The 19,364-nt window shown below is 54.0% G+C and overlaps 1 protein-coding gene across 5 annotated transcripts in view; it reads right to left on the reverse strand.

Annotated features, from left to right (window-relative positions):
• Positions 1 to 6,655: 6,655 nt before the first annotated feature.
• Positions 6,656 to 19,364, reverse strand: part of LOC116958217 (uncharacterized) — a 153,699-nt gene continuing 140,990 nt past the window's right edge. For all 5 annotated transcript variants that reach the window (XM_076056104.1, XM_076056102.1, XM_076056101.1 and 2 more), the window contains 5 exons: positions 18,673 to 18,872; positions 16,701 to 16,797; positions 15,173 to 15,334; positions 12,924 to 13,087; positions 6,656 to 10,406 (listed from right to left, as the gene is read on the reverse strand). In XM_076056104.1, coding sequence (XP_075912219.1) covers positions 10,287 to 10,406; positions 12,924 to 13,087; positions 15,173 to 15,334; positions 16,701 to 16,797; positions 18,673 to 18,872 — 743 coding nt within the window. In that variant the 3' untranslated portion in view covers positions 6,656 to 10,286. The remainder of the gene's footprint in view (positions 10,407 to 12,923; positions 13,088 to 15,172; positions 15,335 to 16,700; positions 16,798 to 18,672; positions 18,873 to 19,364) is intronic.

A 19,364-nucleotide genomic window follows, 5' to 3' on the forward strand; every position in this document is an offset into this window, starting at 1 on the left:
TTTTTTTTATTCTATGAATTTCACAAATTTTCGCCGGTTATTTTAATTATCCGGTCGAATTTTACTTCCCCCATAAGAACATTTTGTTACTTTTGCCAAAAATCACAAATAAATTACAGTTTGCATTTCTCATTTTACCTCGATTATGATCAATGCTAATTTACATAAAAGTGAACTGCGGCCCCCACCCCATTCATCCCCTTCAGCCCCGCCTCTCAGTCTCCAAAATCCTCATAGCCTAACTGCACTACGTTTTAAAAATAACATTACGAAAAGCTATTTGAAATTCGTAACAGATACCCCCCCCCCAACATGACCCTATGACGTCAGCGCGTCATATCCGATTCAACGAGAGCTGGTCACGTGCTCATCAACAGCCAATCCCGACGCTCGGATGAGGAAATTGTTGAATCTTGGATCTCCTCTGGGAGAGTCCAATCGCTCTTTAGGAGGGGGGGGGTATTGGAAACTATTATTTTTTTAAAGATCAATCAATAAGAGATGAAACGCCGAATCATCACATGCGGAATTAATTGATGGTCTCTCCAATTTATTAATTCGATTGCTTAATACGTCCCTATCTATCGAACAATCGGTACAAAATTTGCGAGATGTGTTGAACTACACCCACCTCTAACGTAATTGCGATCCTGGTCCAGTCCAAAATCGAAAGGCACGTGACCCGTCCCTCGATAAACCGCGTGTTCGTTGTGACGTCACGACGCAACGACACGTCACGACGCTGCTATGCAAATTCGCCTCATTATCATAACGTCCGCTGTCTATCCACTGCTGGATGATGGCACCCCTCCCCAACGATCTCTTGGCGATTCCAGCGACGCCTTAGGGGTCGTCCAAAAATGACGTCACGCGATTTTGGACGATTTTTGCCCCCCCCCCCTTCGTCGCACGACGTCACAAAAAGTCAGACCCCCCCCCATCAAATATGACGTCACAAAGCTCTGCCACCCACCCCCCCCCAAAAAAATATATGCTTCAAATCGCTTTAAACTATTGCCATTGTAGTGCTGTATTTAATGCGGCGCTGCACTCTGATGTTATAGGAAAAACATTTATTAAAAAGTAGAACGTGTTGCCTGTATTTATTTATAAAGTTGCGTATTTTGACGTGACGTCACATTTCTCACCCCCCCCCCCCCCAGGTGCGTGACGTCATTTATGGACGGCCCTTTAACGATGGCAGCCCAGATCCTCACCACTTTTGCAGGTCGCAAGCTTGGATCAACACTGCCCTCAAGTGGCCGAATCAACACATTCGACAATAACTAAATTACTAAAAACTAAACTTATACACGTATACCGTGCTGTGTATTAAATAGGCGACGTTTCGGGCAACGTACCTTACTTATAGCACGCTATTGAGGTGTGAGTTTATTGTTGCCCGTGCCCTCTAAAGGGGCGATACGGCGACTAGGAGATGTTGACTACCTCGCCTGGTGCACAGGAGGTCTGTGTCTCTCTCTCTCATCACCACAGTGGCTGAGATGTTAACTACCTCGCCTGGAACACAGGAGGTCTGTGTCTCTCTCATCATCATCACAGTGGCTGAGATGTTGACTACCTCGCCTGGTACACAGGAGGTCTGTGTCTCTCTCTCTCATCATCACAGTGGCTGAGATGTTGACTACCTCGCCTGGTACACAGGGGGTCTGTGTCTCTCTCTCTCTCATCATCACAGTGGCTGAGATGTTAGCTACCTCGCCTGGTACACAGGAGGTCTGTGTCTCTCTCATCATCATCACAGTGGCTGAGATGTTGACTACCTCGCCTGGTACACAGGAGGTCTGTGTCTCTCTCTCTCATCACAGTGGCTGAGATGTTAACTACCTCGCCTGGTATACAGGAGGTCTGTGTCTCTCTCATCATCACCATAGTGGCTGAGATGTTAACTACCTCGCCTGGTTCACAGGAGGTCTGTGTCTCTCTCTCTCTCTCATCATCACGGTGGCTAGGAGATGTTAACTACCTCGCATGGTCTACAGGAGGTCGTGGGTTCGATCCCAACCCTGACGATGGCTGTTGCTGTATTTGGAGTTTGCGTCTCTCTCTCATCATCATCACGGTGGCTGGGAGATGTTAACTACCTCGCCTGGTGTGCAGGAGGTTGTGGGTTCGATCCCGACCCTGACGATGCCTGCTGCTGTATTTGGAGTTTGTGTGTCTCTCTTTCATCATCATTACGGTGGCTATGAGATGTTAACTACCTTGCCTGGTGTGCAGGAGGTTGTGGGTTCGATCCCGACCCTGACGATGCCTGCTGCTGTATTTGGAGTTTGTGTGTCTCTCTTTCATCATCATCACGGTGGCTATGAGATGTTGACTACCTCGCCTGGTATACAGGAGGTCGTGGGTTCGATCCCGACCCTAACGCCTGCTGCTGCTGCTGTATATTTGGAGTTTGTGTGTGTCTCACCATCATCACGGTGATTTAACTCCGAGTCCTTCGGTTTTCCCCCTCCACATTTAGAATCAACATCACCACGCGTTTAAGAGTATTTGGAGTATTTGCCTGCTGTAAATGTCCACGTGATAAGGGGCCGCCCATAAATGACGTCACGCGATTTTGGACGATTTTTGACCCCCCCCCCCTCGTCACACGACGTCACAAAAAAATCAGACCCCCCTCAAATATGACGTCACACAAAACTCTGCCCCCCCCCCCCAAAAAAATATATAAAACATGCTTCAAATCGCTTTAAACTATTGTCATTGTAGTGCGTATTTAATGTGGCGCTGCACTCTGATGTTGTAGGAGAAAACATTTATATAAAAAGTCTATTTAATTAAGTAGAACGTGTTGTCTGTATTTATTTATAAAGTTGCGCATTTTTATGTGACGTCACATTTCTCAAACACCCCTCCCCCTCGTCCCACATCGTCACAAATGTCTGACCCCCCCCCCCCCAGGTGCGTGATGTCATTCATGGACGGCCCCTTAGAGCATTCTGCTGCTATGAATGTCCACGTGAGGATGATGATGTTCATAAGCGAACTTGTGTTGAGCTGCTGACATTTGTGTAAGCCGGGTCGCCTCTGAACTTGAGCTACACAGTTCAATGGAGCCTTGTGCCTGTTAACTAAAATAGTTTAATTTTAGTTTGGTGTATGAGTCTCTGTGTATCTCTGTGGGTCTCTGTGGGTCTCTGTGGGTGTCTATGGGTCTCTGTGGGTCTCTATGGGTCTCTATGGGTCTCTATGAGTCTCTGTGGGTCTCTGAGTCTCTGTGTATATCTGTGGGTCTCCGTGGGTCTCTATGGGTCTCTGTGTATCTCTATGAGTCTCTGTGGGTCTCTATGCGTTCAGAGATATTTGGCCTACTATAAATGCCCACGCGATTATGATGATGATCATCATGTTGATAAGCCGCTTCGTTGATCTGCTGACATTTGTGTAAGCCGGGTCGCCTTTGAACATGAGTTACACAGTTCAATGGAGCCTTGTGCCTGGTAACTAAAATAGTTTAATTTTAGTTTGGTGTATGAGTCTCTGTGTATCTCTGTGGGTCTCTGTGGGTCTCTATGAGTCTCTGTGTATCTCTGTGGGTCTCTGTGGGTCTCTGTGGGTGTCTATGAGTCTCTGTGGGTCTCTATGAGTCTCTGTGAATCTCTGTGGGTGTCTATGGGTCTCTGTGGGTCTCTGTGTATCTCTGTGGGTCTCTGTGGGTCTCTATGGGTCTCTGTGGGTCTCTATGAGTCTCTGTGTATCTCTGTGGGTCTCTGTGGGTTTCTATAAGTCTCTGTGTATCTCTGTAGGTCTCTGTGGGTCTCTATGGGTCTCTGTGGGTCTCTGTGGGTCTCTGTGTATCTCTATGAGTCTCTGTGGGACTCTATGAGTCTCTGTGTATCTCTATTAGTCTCTGTGGGTCTCTATGGGTCTCTGTGAGTCTCTATGGGTCTCTGTGTATCTCTGTGGGTCTCTGTGGGTCTCTGTGGGTGTCTATGGGTCTCTGTGGGTCTCTATGGGTCTCTATGGGTCTCTATGAGTCTCTGTGGGTCTCTGAGTCTCTGTGTATATCTGTGGGTCTCCGTGGGTCTCTATGGGTCTCTGTGTATCTCTATGAGTCTCTGTGGGTCTCTATGCGTTCAGAGATATTTGGCCTACTATAAATGCCCACGCGATTATGATGATGATCATCATGTTGATAAGCCGCTTCGTTGATCTGCTGACATTTGTGTAAGCCGGGTCGCCTTTGAACATGAGTTACACAGTTCAATGGAGCCTTGTGCCTGGTAAATAAAATAGTTTAATTTTAGTTTGGTGTATGAGTCTCTGTGTATCTCTGTGGGTCTCTGTGGGTCTCTATGAATCTCTGTGTATCTCTGTGGGTCTCTGTGGGTCTCTGTGGGTGTCAATGGGTCTCTGTGGGTCTCTATGAGTCTCTGTGAATCTCTGTGGGTGTCTATGGGTCTCTGTGGGTCTCTGTGTATCTCTGTGGGTCTCTGTGGGTCTCTATGGGTCTCTGTGGGTCTCTATGAGTCTCTGTGTATCTCTGTGGGTCTCTGTGGGTTTCTATAAGTCTCTGTGTATCTCTGTAGGTCTCTGTGGGTCTCTATGAGTCTCTGTGGGTCTCTGTGGGTCTCTGTGTATCTCTATGAGTCTCTGTGGGACTCTATGAGTCTCTGTGTATCTCTATTAGTCTCTGTGGGTCTCTATGGGTCTCTGTGGGTCTCTATGAGTCTCTGTGTATCTCTGTGGGTCCCTGTGGGTCTCTGTGGGTGTCTATGGGTTTCTGTGGGTCTCTGTGTATCTCTGTGGGTCTCTGTGGGTCTCTATGGGTCTCTGTGGGTCTCTATGAGTCTCTGTGTATCTCTGTGGGTCTCTGTGGGTTTCTATAAGTATCTGTGTATCTCTGTAGGTCTCTGTGGGTCTCCATGGGTCTCTGTGGGTCTCTGTGGGTCTCTGTGAGTCTCTGTGGGTCTCTGTGGGTCTCTGTGGGTCTCTGTGTATCTCTATGAGTCTCTGTGGGACTCTATGAGTCTCTGTGTATCTCTTTGAGTCTCTGTGGGTCTCTGTGTATCTCTATGAGTGTCTGTGGGTCTCTATGAGTCTCTGTGTATCTCTATGAGTCTCTGTGGGTCTTTGTGGGTCTCTGTGGGTCTCTATGGGTCTCTGTGTATCTCTATGAGTTTCTGTGGGTCTCTATGCGTTCAGAGATATTTGGCCTACTATAAATGCCCACGCGATTATGATGATGATGATCGTCATCATGTTGATAAGCCGCTTCGTTGATCTGCTGACATTTGTGTAAGCCGGGTCGCCTCTGAACTTGAGTTACACAGTTCAATGGAGCCTTGTGCCTGGTAACTAAAATAGTTTAATTTTAGTTTGGTGTATGAGTCTCTGTGGGTCTCTATGTATCTCTGTGGGTCTCTGTGGGTCTCTGTAGGTCTCTGTGGGTCTCTATGAGTCTCTGTGGGTCTCTATGAGTCTCTGTGGGTCTCTATGAGTCTCTGTGTATCTCTGTAGGTCTCTGTGGGTCTCTGTGGGTCTCTGTGGGTCTCTGTGGGTCTCTGTGGGTCTCTGTGTGTCTCTGTGGGTCTCTGTGGGTCTCTATGGGTCTCTGTGGGTCTCTATGGGTCTCTGTGGGTCTCTATGAGTCTCTGTGTATCTCTGTGGATCTCTTATGAATCTCTGTGTATCTCTGTGGGTCTCTGTGGGTCTCTATGGGTCTATATGAGTCTCTGTGTATCTCTGTGGGTCTCTGTGGGTCTCTATGGGTCTCTATGGGTCTCTGTGGGTCTCTATGGGTCTGTGTGGGTCTCTATGGTTCTATGAGTCCCTGGATCTGTGGGTCTCTATGGGTCTCTGTGTATCTCTGAGTCTCTGTGGGTCTCTATGAGTCTCTGTGGGTCTCTGTGTATCTCTGTGGGTCTGTGTATCTCTGTGGGTCTCTGTGGGTGTCTATGGGTCTCTGTGGGTCTCTATGGGTCTCTATGGGTCTCTATGAGTCTCTGTGGGTCGCTGAGTCTCTGTGTATCTCTGTGGGTCTCTGTGGGTGTCTGTGGGTCTCTGTGGGTCTCTGTGAGTCTCTGTGTATCTCTGTGGGTCTCTGTGGGTCTCTATGGGTCTCTATGAGTCTCTGTGGGTCTCTGAGTCTCTGTGTATCTCTGTGGGTCTCTATGAGTCCCTGTGTATCTCTGTGTATCTCTGTGGGTCTCTGTGGGTCTCTATGCGTTCAGAGATATTTGGCCTACTATAAATGCCCACGCGATTATGATGATCATCATGTTGATAAGCCACTTCGTTGAGCTATCATTTGTGGAAGCTCGGTCGCCTCTGAACATGAGTTACACAGTGAGGCCTTACACGCCAGTGATCGGCTCCTGGTGCCTCCCCTAGGTCTACTCAGCCTCAAACGAGTAACCTGCTCCCGTGCGGTGTGTAGTAAACATCGCCACTGGGGGAGACAAAGGCGGCCGGGTGTGGTGCTGGCCACCCACCCCCTCGTGTGCCACAGTGCCGGTAGCCTTCGTAGGTGCTGCTACTCGCTAACAGCACTTGCCCCAACAGTCTGTTACAGGCTACACGGGGGATCTTTGGCTTTGTTGTACGTGTGCTTGTTTGTCTATACACAGTTTTTAAATATACAAACACACGCGTCGTTTCGCGTACAATAAACCACGCGAAAACATCGTAACGTTCTGCAATTTAATAACGAAAAAGAACACATTCATAGCTTAACAGAGGGTTGATATATTTATCTCTCTCTCTCTCTGTAGGTTTGTTCGCCTCCATATTTGGTGGTAAATATTTACGCGACTTCGCCCAATAAACAAAACCTCTATTATGGATAATATTTGGTCGCTAAAGCCTCATCCTCCTCCTACCACCACCACCACCACCACGTGTTAAATTGACAATGACAGGCAAGCAACCGGCTCATAGGCGCCACGGTGGCTATGAGATGTTTACTACCTCGCCTGATCTGCAGGAGCTCGTGGGTTCGATCCCAACCCTGACGATGCCTGCTGCTGCTGTATATTTGGAGTTTGTGTCTCTCTCTTATCATCATCACAGTGGCTAGGAGATGTTAACTACCTCGCCTGGTCTACAGGAGGTCGTGGGTTCGATCCCAACCCTGATGCCTGCTGCTGTATATTTGGAGTTTGTGTGTCTCTCTCATTATCATCATCATCACGGTGGCTATGAGATGTTAACGACCTCGCCTGGTCTGCAGGAGCTCGTGGGTTCGATCCCGACCCTGACGACGCCTGCTGCTGCTGTATATTTGGAGTCTGCGTGTCTCTCATCATCATCATCGCTTCTGAAAAACAGCGACGGAGCTCAGTGGGACCTTCACTGGTACAAATAAAAAAATAGAATTAGTTTAGAATGTACACACACACACTACTACTACATACGAGATACATTCAATGCAACCCTTGCAGTCCTATACGCAGACACATCTGCCATTTGAAATGCGGTGGTGGTGGTAAGGGGTTGGTGGATCACGAGCAGATTCACGTCGCGCTTATCAAACTCGCCGGGCTGCCGGGTGGCCACCGTGACGGAGGTGGAAGCGGGATCACGAACCCGTCTGTGCGGTTATGGCGCTGCAGGTCCACACAACGCCCGCCCGCCCGCCCGCTCGCTCGCCCGCCCGCTCGCTCGCCCACCCGCTCGCTCGCCCACCCGCTCGCTCGCTTACCCAACCGCTCGCTCAATCGCTCACCCACCTGCTCACCCACCCACCAACCCGCACGCTCACCCACCCGCTCACCCACTCACCCACCCACCCACTCGCATAGACTCACACAGAAGTCCGCAGGTTCAGAGAACTACGGATTTGCGGAGACACATCGACTGGCATGGAGGCCCAAGGACTCACCCCCGCCACCACCAACGCCACCACAACCACCACCACCACCGCCACGACCACCACCACCACAACCACCACGACCACCACCGCCGCCACCGCCGCACGGACCAAACTGCCGCGGGGCAAAACTTGGCGCCGTCCCTGCCACGCGCCCCCCCCCACACCCCTTCACATCGATACCCAATGACAATTACATTCAAATCCCGGCCAATCACCGCCCGCAAACTCTGTGTGTGTGTGTGTCGTTCAAACGCCGGTCTCCGTTAGCCCCCCGTGGCGTCTCCCGTGTCTCCGTTAGCCCCCATGGTGTCTCCCGTGTCTCCGTTAGCCCCCCCCGTGTCATCTCCCGTGTCTCCGTTAGTCCCCGTGGTGTCTCCCGTGTCTCCGTTAGTCCCCGTGGCGTCTCCCGTGTCTCCGTTAGTCCCCCGTGGCGTCTCCCGTGTCTCCGTTAGTCCCCGTGGCGTCTCCCGTGTCTCCGTTAGTCCCCCCGCGTCGTCTCCCGTGTCTCCGTTAGTCTCCCCGTGGTGTCTCCCGTGTCTCCGTTAGTCCCCGCGGTGTCTCCCGTGTCTCCGTTAGTCCCCGTGGCGTCTCCCGTGTCTCCGTTAGTCCCCCGTGGTGTCTCCCGTGTCTCCGTTAGTCCCCCCGCGTCGTCTCCCGTGTCTCCGTTAGTCTCCCCGTGGTGTCTCCCGTGTCTCCGTTAGTCCCCGTGGCGTCTCCCGTGTCTCCGTTAGTCCCCGTGGCGTCTCCCGTGTCTCCGTTAGTCCCCGTGGCGTCTCCCGTGTCTCTGTTAGTCCCCCCGTGGTGTCTCCCGTGTCTCCGTTAGTCCCCCGTGGCGTCTCCCGTGTCTCCGTTAGTCTCCCCGCGGTGTCTCCCGTGTCTCCGTTAGTCCCCCCGTGGTGTCTCCCGTGTCTCCGTTAGTCCCCCGTGGTGTCTCCCGTGTCTCCGTTAGTCCCCCGTGGTGTCTCCCGTGTCTCCGTTAGTCCCCCGTGGTGTCTCCCGTGTCTCCGTTAGTCCCCCGTGGTGTCTCCCGTGTCTCCGTTAGCCCCCCCGCGGTGTCTCCCGTGTCTCCGTTAGTCCCCGTGGCGTCTCCCGTGTCTCCGTTAGTCCCCTGTGGTGTCTCCCGTGTCTCCGTTAGTCCCCCCGTGGTGTCTCTCGTGTCTCCGTTAGTCCCCCCGCGTCGTCTCCCGTGTCTCTGTTAGTCCCCGTGGTGTCTCCCGTGTCTCCGTTAGTCCCCCGTGGCGTCTCCCGTGTCTCCGTTAGTCCCCCGTGGTGTCTCCCGTGTCTCCGTTAGTCCCCCGTGGTGTCTCCCGTGTCTCCGTTAGACCCCGTGGTGTCTCCCGTGTCTCCGTTAGTCCCCCGTGGCGTCTCCCGTGTCTCCGTTAGTCCCCCGCGTCATCTCCCGTGTCTCCCTTAGTCCCCCGTGGTGTCTCCCGTGTCTCCGTTAGACCCCGTGGTGTCTCCCGTGTCTCCCGTGTCTCCGTTAGTCCCCCGTGGTGTCTCCCGTGTCTCCCGTGTCTCCGTTAGTCCCCCGCGTCGTCTCCCGTGTCTCCGTTAGTCCCCGTGGTGTCTCCCGTGTCTCCGTTAGTCCCTGTGGTGTCTCCCGTGTCTCCGTTAGCCCCCCCGTGGGGTCTCCCGTGTCTCCGTTAGTCCCCGTGGTGTCTCCCGTGTCTCCGTTAGTCTCCCCGTGGCGTCTCCCGTGTCTCCGTTAGTCCCCCGTGGCGTCTCCCGTGTCTCCGTTAGTCTCCCCGTGGTGTCTCCCGTGTCTCCGTTAGTCCCCCGTGGCGTCTCCCGTGTCTCCGTTAGTCCCCGTGGTGTCTCCCGTGTCTCCGTTAGTCCCCGTGGTGTCTCCCGTGTCTCCGTTAGTCCCCGTGGTGTCTCCCGTGTCTCCGTTAGTCCCTGTGGTGTCTCCCGTGTCTCCGTTAGCCCCCCCGTGGGGTCTCCCGTGTCTCCGTTAGTCCCCCGTGGTGTCTCCCGTGTCTCCGTTAGACCCCGTGGTGTCTCCCGTGTCTCCGTTAGTCCCCCGTGGTGTCTCCCGTGTCTCCGTTAGTCCCCCGCGTCGTCTCCCGTGTCTCCGTTAGTCTCCCCGTGGCGTCTCCCGTGTCTCCGTTAGTCCCCCGTGGTGTCTCCCGTGTCTCCGTTAATCTCCCCGTGGTGTCTCCCGTGTCTCCGTTAGTCCCCCGCGTCGTCTCCCGTGTCTCTATTAGTCCCCGTGGCGTCTCCCGTGTCTCCGTTAGTCCCCCGTGGTGTCTCCCGTGTCTCCGTTAGTCCCCCGTGGTGTCTCCCGTGTCTCCGTTAATCTCCCCGTGGTGTCTCCCGTGTCTCCGTTAGTCCCCCGCGTCGTCTCCCGTGTCTCCGTTAGCCCCCGTGGTGTCTCCCGTGTCTCCGTTAGTCCCCCGCGTCGTCTCCCGTGTCTCCGTTAGCCCCCGTGGCGTCTCCCGTGTCTCCGTTAGTCCCCGTGGCGTCTCCTCCGCTTGGCGAGCGTGTCCTGGAAGGTGTGCGGCCTCAGCTTCATCTCCACGAAGCTCAGGGATCCCTCATGGCCACGCCAGGCCACCCAATTCACCCCCTACATACACAGCGTTCACACACACACAGAGTTCACACACACACAGCGTTCACACACACAGCGTTCACACACACACACACAGCGTTCACACACAGCGTTCACACACACACACAGCGTTCACACACAGACACACAGCGTTCACACACACAGCGTTCACACACACACACAGCGTTCACACACACACACAGCGTTCACACACACACAGCGTTCACACACACACACAGCGTTCACATACACACAGCGTTCACACACACACACACAGCGTTCACACAGCGTTCACACACACACACAGCGTTCACACACACACACACAGCGTTCACACACACACACACACAGCGTTCACACACACACAGCGTTCACACAGCGTTCACACACGCACAGCGTTCACACACACACAGCGTTCACACACACACACACACAGCGTTCACACCCACACACACAGCGTTCACACACACAGCGTTCACACACACACACAGCGTTCACACACACACAGCGTTCACACACACACACACACAGCGTTCACACACACAGCGTTCACACACACACACACAGCGTTCACACACACACAGCGTTCACACACACACACGCACAGCGTTCACACACACACAGCGTTCACACACACACACAGCATTCACACACACACACAGCGTTCACACACACACACAGCGTTCACACACACACACAGCGTTCACACACACACAGCGTTCACACACACACACAGCGTTCACACACGCACAGCGTTCACACACACAGCATTCACACACACACAGCGTTCACACACACACACAGCGTTCACACACGCACAGCGTTCACACACGCACAGCGTTCACACACACACACAGCGTTCACACACACACACAGCGTTCACACACACAGACAGCGTTCACACACACACAGCGTTCACACACACACACAGCGTTCACACACACACAGCGTTCACACACACAGCATTCACACACACAGCGTTCACACACACACAGCGTTCACACAGACACACACAGCGTTCACACACACAGCGTTCACACACACACACAGCGTTCACACACACACAGCGTTCACACACACACACACAGCGTTCACACACACACACAGCGTTCACACACACACACAGCGTTCACACACACAGCGTTCACACACACACACAGCGTTCACACACACGCACAGCGTTCACACACACGCAGCGTTCACACACACACACAGCGTTCACACGCACAGCGTTCACACACACACACAGCGTTCACATACACAGCGTTCACACACACACACAGCGTTCACACGCACAGCGTTCACACACACACAGCGTTCACATACACAGCGTTCACACACACACAGCGTTCACACACACAGCGTTCACACACACGCACAGCGTTCACATACACAGCGTTCACACACACACACACAGCGTTCACACACACACACACACAGCGTTCACACACACACAGCGTTCACACACACACAGCGTTCACACGCAGCACAGACCACGTGGTGTGATGTGGTGTGTGTGCTATGAGTGCGCGCGTGCGTAGTATGGGGTGTGTGTGGTGTGTGCGGTGTGGTGTATGTGGTGTGGTGTGTGTGGTGTGGTGTGTGCGGTGTGGTGTATGCGATGTGGTGTGTGTGGTGTGGTGTGTGCGGTGTGTGGTGGGTGTAGTGTGGTGTGTGTGTGGTGTGTGTGGTGTGAGTGCGTGTGTGTGGCATGGTGTGTGGCATGGTGTGTGTGGCGTGGTGTGTGTGGCGTGGTGTGTGTGGCGTGGTGTGTGTGGCGTGGTGTGGTGTGATGCGTGCGAGTGCCGTGGTGTGGCATGGATGTGTGTGGTTTGGTATGATGCGTGCTGTGTGGTGTGTGCGGTGTGATGTGTGTGTTGTGATGCCTGCCGTGCGGTGCGTGTGGCGTGGTGTGCGCAGTGCGATGTGTGTGGTGTGGTATGATGTGCGCGGTGTGATGCGTGCGGTATGATGTGTGCGGTGTGATGTGCGCGGTGTGATGCATGCGGTATGATGTGTGCGGTGTGATGTGTGTGGTGTGATGCGTGTGGTATGATGCGGCGGTATGATGTGTACGGTGTGATATGTGTGGTATGATGCGTGCGATGTGATATGTGCGGTGTGATGTGTACGGTGTGATGCGTGTGGTATGATGCGTGTGGTATGATGTGTACGGTGTGATATGTGTAGTATGATGCGTGCGGTGTGATGCGCGTGGTGTGATCCGCGCGGTGTGATGCGTGCGGTGTGATGCGCGCGGTGTGATGCGTGTGGTGTGATGCATGCGGTATGATGTGTGTGGTATGCTGTGTGCGGTGTGATGTGTGTGGTATGATGCGTGCGGTGTGATGCGTGTGGTGTGATGCATGCGGTATGATGTGTGTGGTATGCTGTGTGCGGTGTGATGTGTGTGGTATGATGTGTGCGGTGTGATGCGTGCGGTGTGATGCGTGCGGTGTGATGCGCGCGGTGTGATGCGTGCGGTGTGATGTGTGCGGTGTGATGCGCGCGGTGTGATGCGTGCGGCCGAACCCGGCTGTGGCTGGTGTCGCCGTAGCGCCCGTTCAGGTTGGCCTTGTGGCAGTTGCGGTACCACCAGCCGCCCCGGTAGGACTCGGCGCAGTGCGGCGCTGCACCGTCATGGTCGCGGTCCGGCGTCGAGAAGGCCCGGCCGTGGTGGTACGACAGAGAGTCGCCTGCGGGTACACGCAGTGCCATGGTGGTGGTGTGGTGTGGTGGTGGTGTGGTGGTGGTGTGGTGGGGTGGTGGTGGGGTGGTGGTGGTGGTGGTGGTGGTGTGGTGGTGGTGTGGTGGTGGTGTGGTGGGGTGGTGGTGGGGTGGTGGTGGGGGTGGGGTGGTGGTGGGGTGGTGGTGGGGTGGTGTTGGCACCACAGAGAGTACCTGTGTGTGTGTGTGAGTACCTGTGTGTGTGTGTGAGTACCTGTGTATGTTTGTGAGTACCTGTGTGTGTTTGTGAGTACCTGTGTGTGTGTGTGAGTACCTGTGTGTGTGAGTACCTGTGTGTGTGTGTGTTTGAGTACCTGTGTGTGTGTGTGAGTACCTGTGTGTGTGAGTACCTGTGTGTGTTTGTGAGTACCTGTGTGTGTGTGAGTACCTGTGTGTGTGTGAGTACCTGTGTGTGTGAGTACCTGTGTGTGTGAGTACCTGTGTGTGTGTGAGTATCTGTGTGTGTGTGAGTACCTGTGTGTGTGAGTACCTGTGTGTGTGTGTGAGTACCTGTGTGTGTGTGAGTACCTGTGTGTGTGCGTGTGTACACCTGTGTGAGTACCTGTGTGTGTGAGTACCTGTGTGTGTGTGTGAGTACCTGTGTGTGTGTGAGTACCTGTGTGTGTGTGTGTGAGTACCTGTGTGTGTGTTTGCGAGTATCTGTGTGTGTGTGAGTACCTGTGTGTGTATGAGTACCTGTGTGAGTACCTGTGTGTGTGTGAGTACCTGTGTGAGTACCTGTGTGTGTGTGTGTGAGTACCTGTGTGCGTGAGTACCTGTGTGTGTGTGAGTACCTGTGTGTGTGTGTGAGTACCTGTGTGTGTGTGAGTACCTGTGTGTGTGTGAGTACCTGTGTGAGTACCTGTGTGTGTGTGTGAGTGCCTGTGTGCGTGAGTACCTGTGTGTGTGTGTGAGTACCTGTGTGTGTGTGTGAGTACCTGTGTGTGTGTGAGTACCTGTGTGTGTGTGTGAGTACCTGTGTGTGTGTGAGTACCTGTGTGAGTACCTGTGTGTGTGTGAGTACCTGGGTGAGTGTGTGAGTACCTGTGTGTGTGTGAGTACCTGTGTGTGTGTGTGAGTACCTGTGTGAGTACCTGTGTGTGTGTGAGTACCTGGGTGAGTGTGTGAGTACCTGTGTGTGTGTGAGTACCTGTGTGTGTGTGTGTGAGTACCTGTGTGTGTGAGTACCTGTGTGTGTGTGAGTACCTGTGTGTGTGAGTACCTGTGTGTGTGTGTGAGTACCTGTGTGTGTGAGTACCTGTGTGTGTGTGTGAGTACCTGTGTGTGTGAGTACCTGTGTGTGTGTGTGAGTACCTGTGTGTGTGTGTGAGTACCTGTGTGTGTGTGAGTACCTGTGTGTGTGTGTGTGAGTACCTGTGTGTGTGAGTACCTGTGTGTATGTGTGAGTACCTGTGTGTGTGAGTACCTGTGTGTGTGTGTGTGAGTACCTGTGTGTGTGAGTACCTGTGTGAGTACCTGTGTGAGTACCTGTGTGTGTGTGCGTGTGAGTACCTGTGTGTGTGAGTACCTGTGTGTGTGTGAGTACCTGTGTGTGTGTGTGAGTACCTGTGTGTGTGTGCGAGTACCTGTGTGAGCACCTGTGTGAGTACCTGTGTGTGTGTGTGTGAGTACCTGTGTGAGTACCTGTGTGTGTGTGAGTACCTGTGTGAGTACCTGTGTGTGTGTGCGTGTGAGTACCTGTGTGAGTACCTGTGTGTGTGAGTACCTGTGTGAGTACCTGTGTGAGTACCTGTGTGAGTACCTGTGTGTGTGTGTGAGAGTACCTGTGTGTGTGTGTGTGAGTACCTGTGTGAGTACCTGTGTGTGTGTGTGAGTACCTGTGTGAGTACCTGTGTGTGTGTGAGTACCTGTGTGAGTACCTGTGTGAGTACCTGTGTGTGTGTGTGTGAGTACCTGTGTGAGTACCTGTGTGAGTACCTGTGTGTGTGTGTGAGTACCTGTGTGAGTACCTGTGTGAGTACGTGTGTGTGTGTGAGTACCTGTGTGAGTACCTGTGTGAGTACCTGTGTGAGTACCTGTGTGTGTGTGAGTACCTGCGGTCCCGCTGTACTCCCCGATGCGGACGCGGTAGAGCGACTCAGCGTCTCCCACGGCAAAGCGGTCGTACTGGGCGAAGGCCGAAGCCTCCCCGTCGCCCAGGTCCACGCGCAGCTCATAGCGAGCCTGGGCCAACAGCGCGTGCAGCGAGCGCAGGCCTGGGGGGCGCGCCACACCGCGTCACACCACACCGCGTCACGCCACACCGCGTCACACCACGCCGCGTCACACCACACCGCGTCACACCACACGCCACACCACACCGCGTCACACCGCGTCACACCACACACCACACCGCGCAGGTCACACCACACCGCGCAGGTCACACCACACCGCGTCACGCCGCACTGCGTCACACTGCATCACACCGCACGAGGTCGCACCACGCCGCGTCACACCACACCATGCCACACCACGTCGCACCACACCGCGTCATACCGCGTCACACCGCACCAGGTCGCACCACACCGCGTCACGCCGCGTCACACTACGTCACGCCACACCGCGTCACGCCACATCGCATCACGCCACACCACGTGGAAGGTCAGGGTCAGGGTGAAGGTCGGGGTGAAGGTCAGGGTGAAGGTCGGGGTGAAGGTCAGGGTGAAGGTCAGGGTGAGGGTCAGGGTGAAGGTCGGGGTGAGGGTCAGGGTGAAGGTCGGGGTGAAGGTCAGGGTGAAGGTCAGGGTGAGGGTCAGGGTGAAGGTCATGGTCAGGGTGAAGGTCGGGGTGAAGGTCAGGGTGAAGGTCAGGGTGAGGGCCAGGATGAAGGTCATGGTCAGGGTGAAGGTCGGGGTGAAGGTCAGGGTGAAGGTCTGGGTGAGGGCCAGGATGAAGGTCATGGTCAGGGTGAAGGTCGGGGTGAAGGTCAGGGTGAAGGTCGGGGTGAGGGTCAGGGTGAAGGTCGGGGTGAAGGTCAGGGTGAAGGTCAGGGTGAGGGTCAGGGTGAAGGTCAGGGTGAGGGTCAGGATGAGGGTCATGGTCAGGGTGAAGGTCGGGGTGAAGGTCAGGGTGAGGGTCAGGGTGAGGGTCAGGGTGAGGGTCAGGGTGAAGGTCGGGGTGAAGGTCAGGGTGAAGGTCAGGGTGAAGGTCAGGGTGAGGGTCAGGGTGAAGGCGGGGGGGGTCAGGGTGAGGGTCAGGGTGAGAGTCAGGGTGAGAGTCAGGGTGAAGGTCAGGGTGAGAGTCAGGGTGAAGGTCAGGGTGAATGTCAGGGTGAAGGTCGGGGTGAAGGTCAGGGTGAGGGTCGGGGTGAAGGTCAGGGTGAAGGTCAGGGTGAGGGTCAGGGTGAAGGCGGGGGGGGGTCAGGGTGAGGGTCAGGGTGAGAGTCAGGGTGAAGGTCAGGGTGAAGGCGGGGGGGGGGGGGTCAGGGTGAGAGTCAGGGTGAAGGTCGGGGTGAAGGTCGGGGTGAAGGTCGGGGTGAAGGTCAGGGTGAAGGTCAGGGTGAGGGTCAGGGTGAGGGTCAGGGTGAAGGCCAGGGTGAAGGTCGGGGCGCAGGTCAGGGGTCGTGGGTCGGGGCTGACCCACCTATCCAGAACTCCCGTGTGGGCTCCCCGAAGCCTTCCTCGTACTCCTGCCAGCCCCGCTCAAAGTTCGTGAGCCCACTCTGCCTGCGCTGGAACACCTGGCGGGGGGGGGGGGGGGTGACAGTAGAAACATCGTCATGTCATCATCAGCAGAAGTAGTAGCAGCATCATCATCAGGAGAAGTAGTAGTAGCATCATCATCACCAGAAGTAGTAGTAGCAGCATCATCAGCAGAAGTAGTAGCAGCAGTAGCAGCAGTAGAATTAGCAGCATCATCAGCAGAAGTAGTAGTAGCAGCAGCAGCATCAGCAGTAGTAGTAGCAGCAGTAGCAGCAGCAGCATCAGCAGTAGTAGTAGCAGCAGTAGTAGCAGCAGTAGAAGTAGCAGTAGTAGTAGCATCATCATCAGCAGCAATAGTAGTAGGAGCAGCAGTAGCAGCAGTAGTAGTAGTAGCAGCATCATCAGCAGCAGTAGTAGTAGCATCATCATCAGCAGCAGAAGTAGCAGCAGCATCATCAACAGCAGCAGAAGTAGCAGCATCATCAGCAGCAGCAGAAGTAGTAGCAGCATCATCATCAGCAGAAGTAGTAGCAGCATCAGCAGAAGTAGTAGTAGCAGCATCAGCAGCAGCAGCAGAAGTAGTAGCAGCAGCATCATCAACAGCAGTAGTAGTCGGAGCAGCAGTAGCAGCAGTAGAAGTAGCAGCATCATCAGCAGAAGTAGTAGTAGCAGCAGCATCAGCAGTAGTAGTAGCAGCAGTAGTAGCAGTAGTAGTAGGAGCAGCAGTAGCAGCAGCATCAGTAGTAGCAGCATCATAAGCAGTTATAGTAGAAGCAGCAGTAGCAGCAGTAGAAGTAGCAGCAGCATCAGCAGCAGTAGCAGCAGTAGGAGTAGCATCATCATCAGCAGCAGTAGTAGTAGGAGCAGCAGTAGCAGCAGTAGTAGTAGTAGCAGCATCATCAGCAGCAGTAGTAGTAGTAGCATCATCAGCAGCAGCTAGTAGTAGCAGCAGCATCAGCAGCAGTAGAAGTAGCAGCATCATCAGCAGCAGTAGTAGTAGGAGCAGCAGTAGCAGCAGTAGTAGCAGCATCATCATCAGCAGCAGCAGTAGCAGCAGCAGTAGTAGTAACAGCAGCAGTAGCAACAGTAGAAGTAGCAGCATCATCAGCAGCAATAGTAGCAGCAGCATCAGTAGCAGCAGCAGTTGTAGTAGGAGCAGCAGTAGCAGCAGTAGAAGTAGCAGCATCATCAGCAGCAGTAGCAGCAGCAGCAGAAGTAGCAGCAGTAGTAGTAGCATCATTATCAGCAGGTACTAGTAGGAGCGGCAGTAGCAACAGTAGAAGTAGCAGCATCATCAGCAGCAGTAGTAGCAGCATCATCATCATCAGCAGCAGTAGTAGTAACAGTAGCAACAGTAGAAGTAGCAGCATCATCAGCAGCAGTAGTAGTAACAGCAGCAGTAGCAGCAGTAGTAGTATCAGTAGTAGATGGATCAGGAGAAGCATCATTCACCATCACGACCATCATCACGAGTGTTAAATCTAGCAGGCTACACGGAGGATCTTGGCGTGTGTGTCTGTGTGTCTTTGTCTTTGTGTCTGTGTGTGTGAGTGTGTCTGTGTGTGTGTCTGTGTGTGTGTGTCTGTGTGTGTCTGTGTGTGTGTGTCTGTGTGTGTGTCTGTGTGTGTCTGTGTGTGTGTCTGTGTGTGTGTGTGTGTGTCTGTGTGTGTGTCTGTGTGTGTCTGTGTGTGTGTCTGTGTGTGTCTGTGTGTGTGTCTGTGTGTGTCTGTGTGTGTGTCTGTGTGTGTCTGTGTGTGTGTCTGTGTGTGTGTCTGTGTGTGTCTGTGTGTGTATGTGTGTCTGTGTGTGTGTCTGTGTCTGTGTGTGTCTGTGTGTGTGTCTGTGTGTGTGTCTGTGTGTGTCTGTGTGTGTGTCTGTGTCTGTGTGTGTGTCTGTGCGTGCGTGCGAGGTACCGTCCAGCCTCCTCCGTCGGTGTGCATGTCACAGGTCACGTGCAGAGGCCTGGCAGGGTCACCCCGCAGGTAAATCACCACGTGCTCCCTCGCCGCCGCTCCCCTCTCCCCCGCCGCTGCTGCCCCCTCTGGCCACCGCTTCTCGGGGTCGTTGAGCAGCACCTGGGAGCAGTCACGTGGGAAGGGGTAGGGCAGCTGGGCTGCAAAGGGGCACAGAGACAAAGGTTCACCCACACCGCAGCGTAGCCTCTAACAGACTGTCGGGGCAAGTGCTGTTAGATAGCGAGTAGCAGCTGTGAGAGACAGACAAAGATCCCCCGCATAGCCTCTAACAGACTCTAGGGGCAAGTGCTGTTAGTTAGCGAGTAGCAGCTGTGAGACACAGACAAAGATCCCCCGCGAAGCCTCTAACAGACTGTAGGGGCAAGTGCTGTTAGTTAGCGAGTAGCAGCTGTGAGACACAGACAAAGATCCCCCGCGTAGCCTCTAACAGACTCTAGGGGCAAGTGCTGATAGTTAGCGAGTAGCAGCTGTGAGACACAGACAAAGATCCCCCGCGTAGCCTCTAACAGACTGTAGGGGCAAGTGCTGTTAGTTAGCGAGTAGCAGCTGTGAGACACAGACAAAGATCCCCCGCGTAGCCTCTAACAGACTGTAGGGGCAAGTGCTGTTAGTTAGCGAGTAGCAGCTGT

The sequence above is a fragment of the Petromyzon marinus genome, chromosome 74, assembly GCF_048934315.1.
Source record: "Petromyzon marinus isolate PM22_M1 ecotype Great Lakes invasive population chromosome 74, UKy_Petmar_22M1.pri1.0, whole genome shotgun sequence".
Taxonomy (NCBI): Eukaryota; Metazoa; Chordata; class Hyperoartia; order Petromyzontiformes; family Petromyzontidae; genus Petromyzon; species Petromyzon marinus.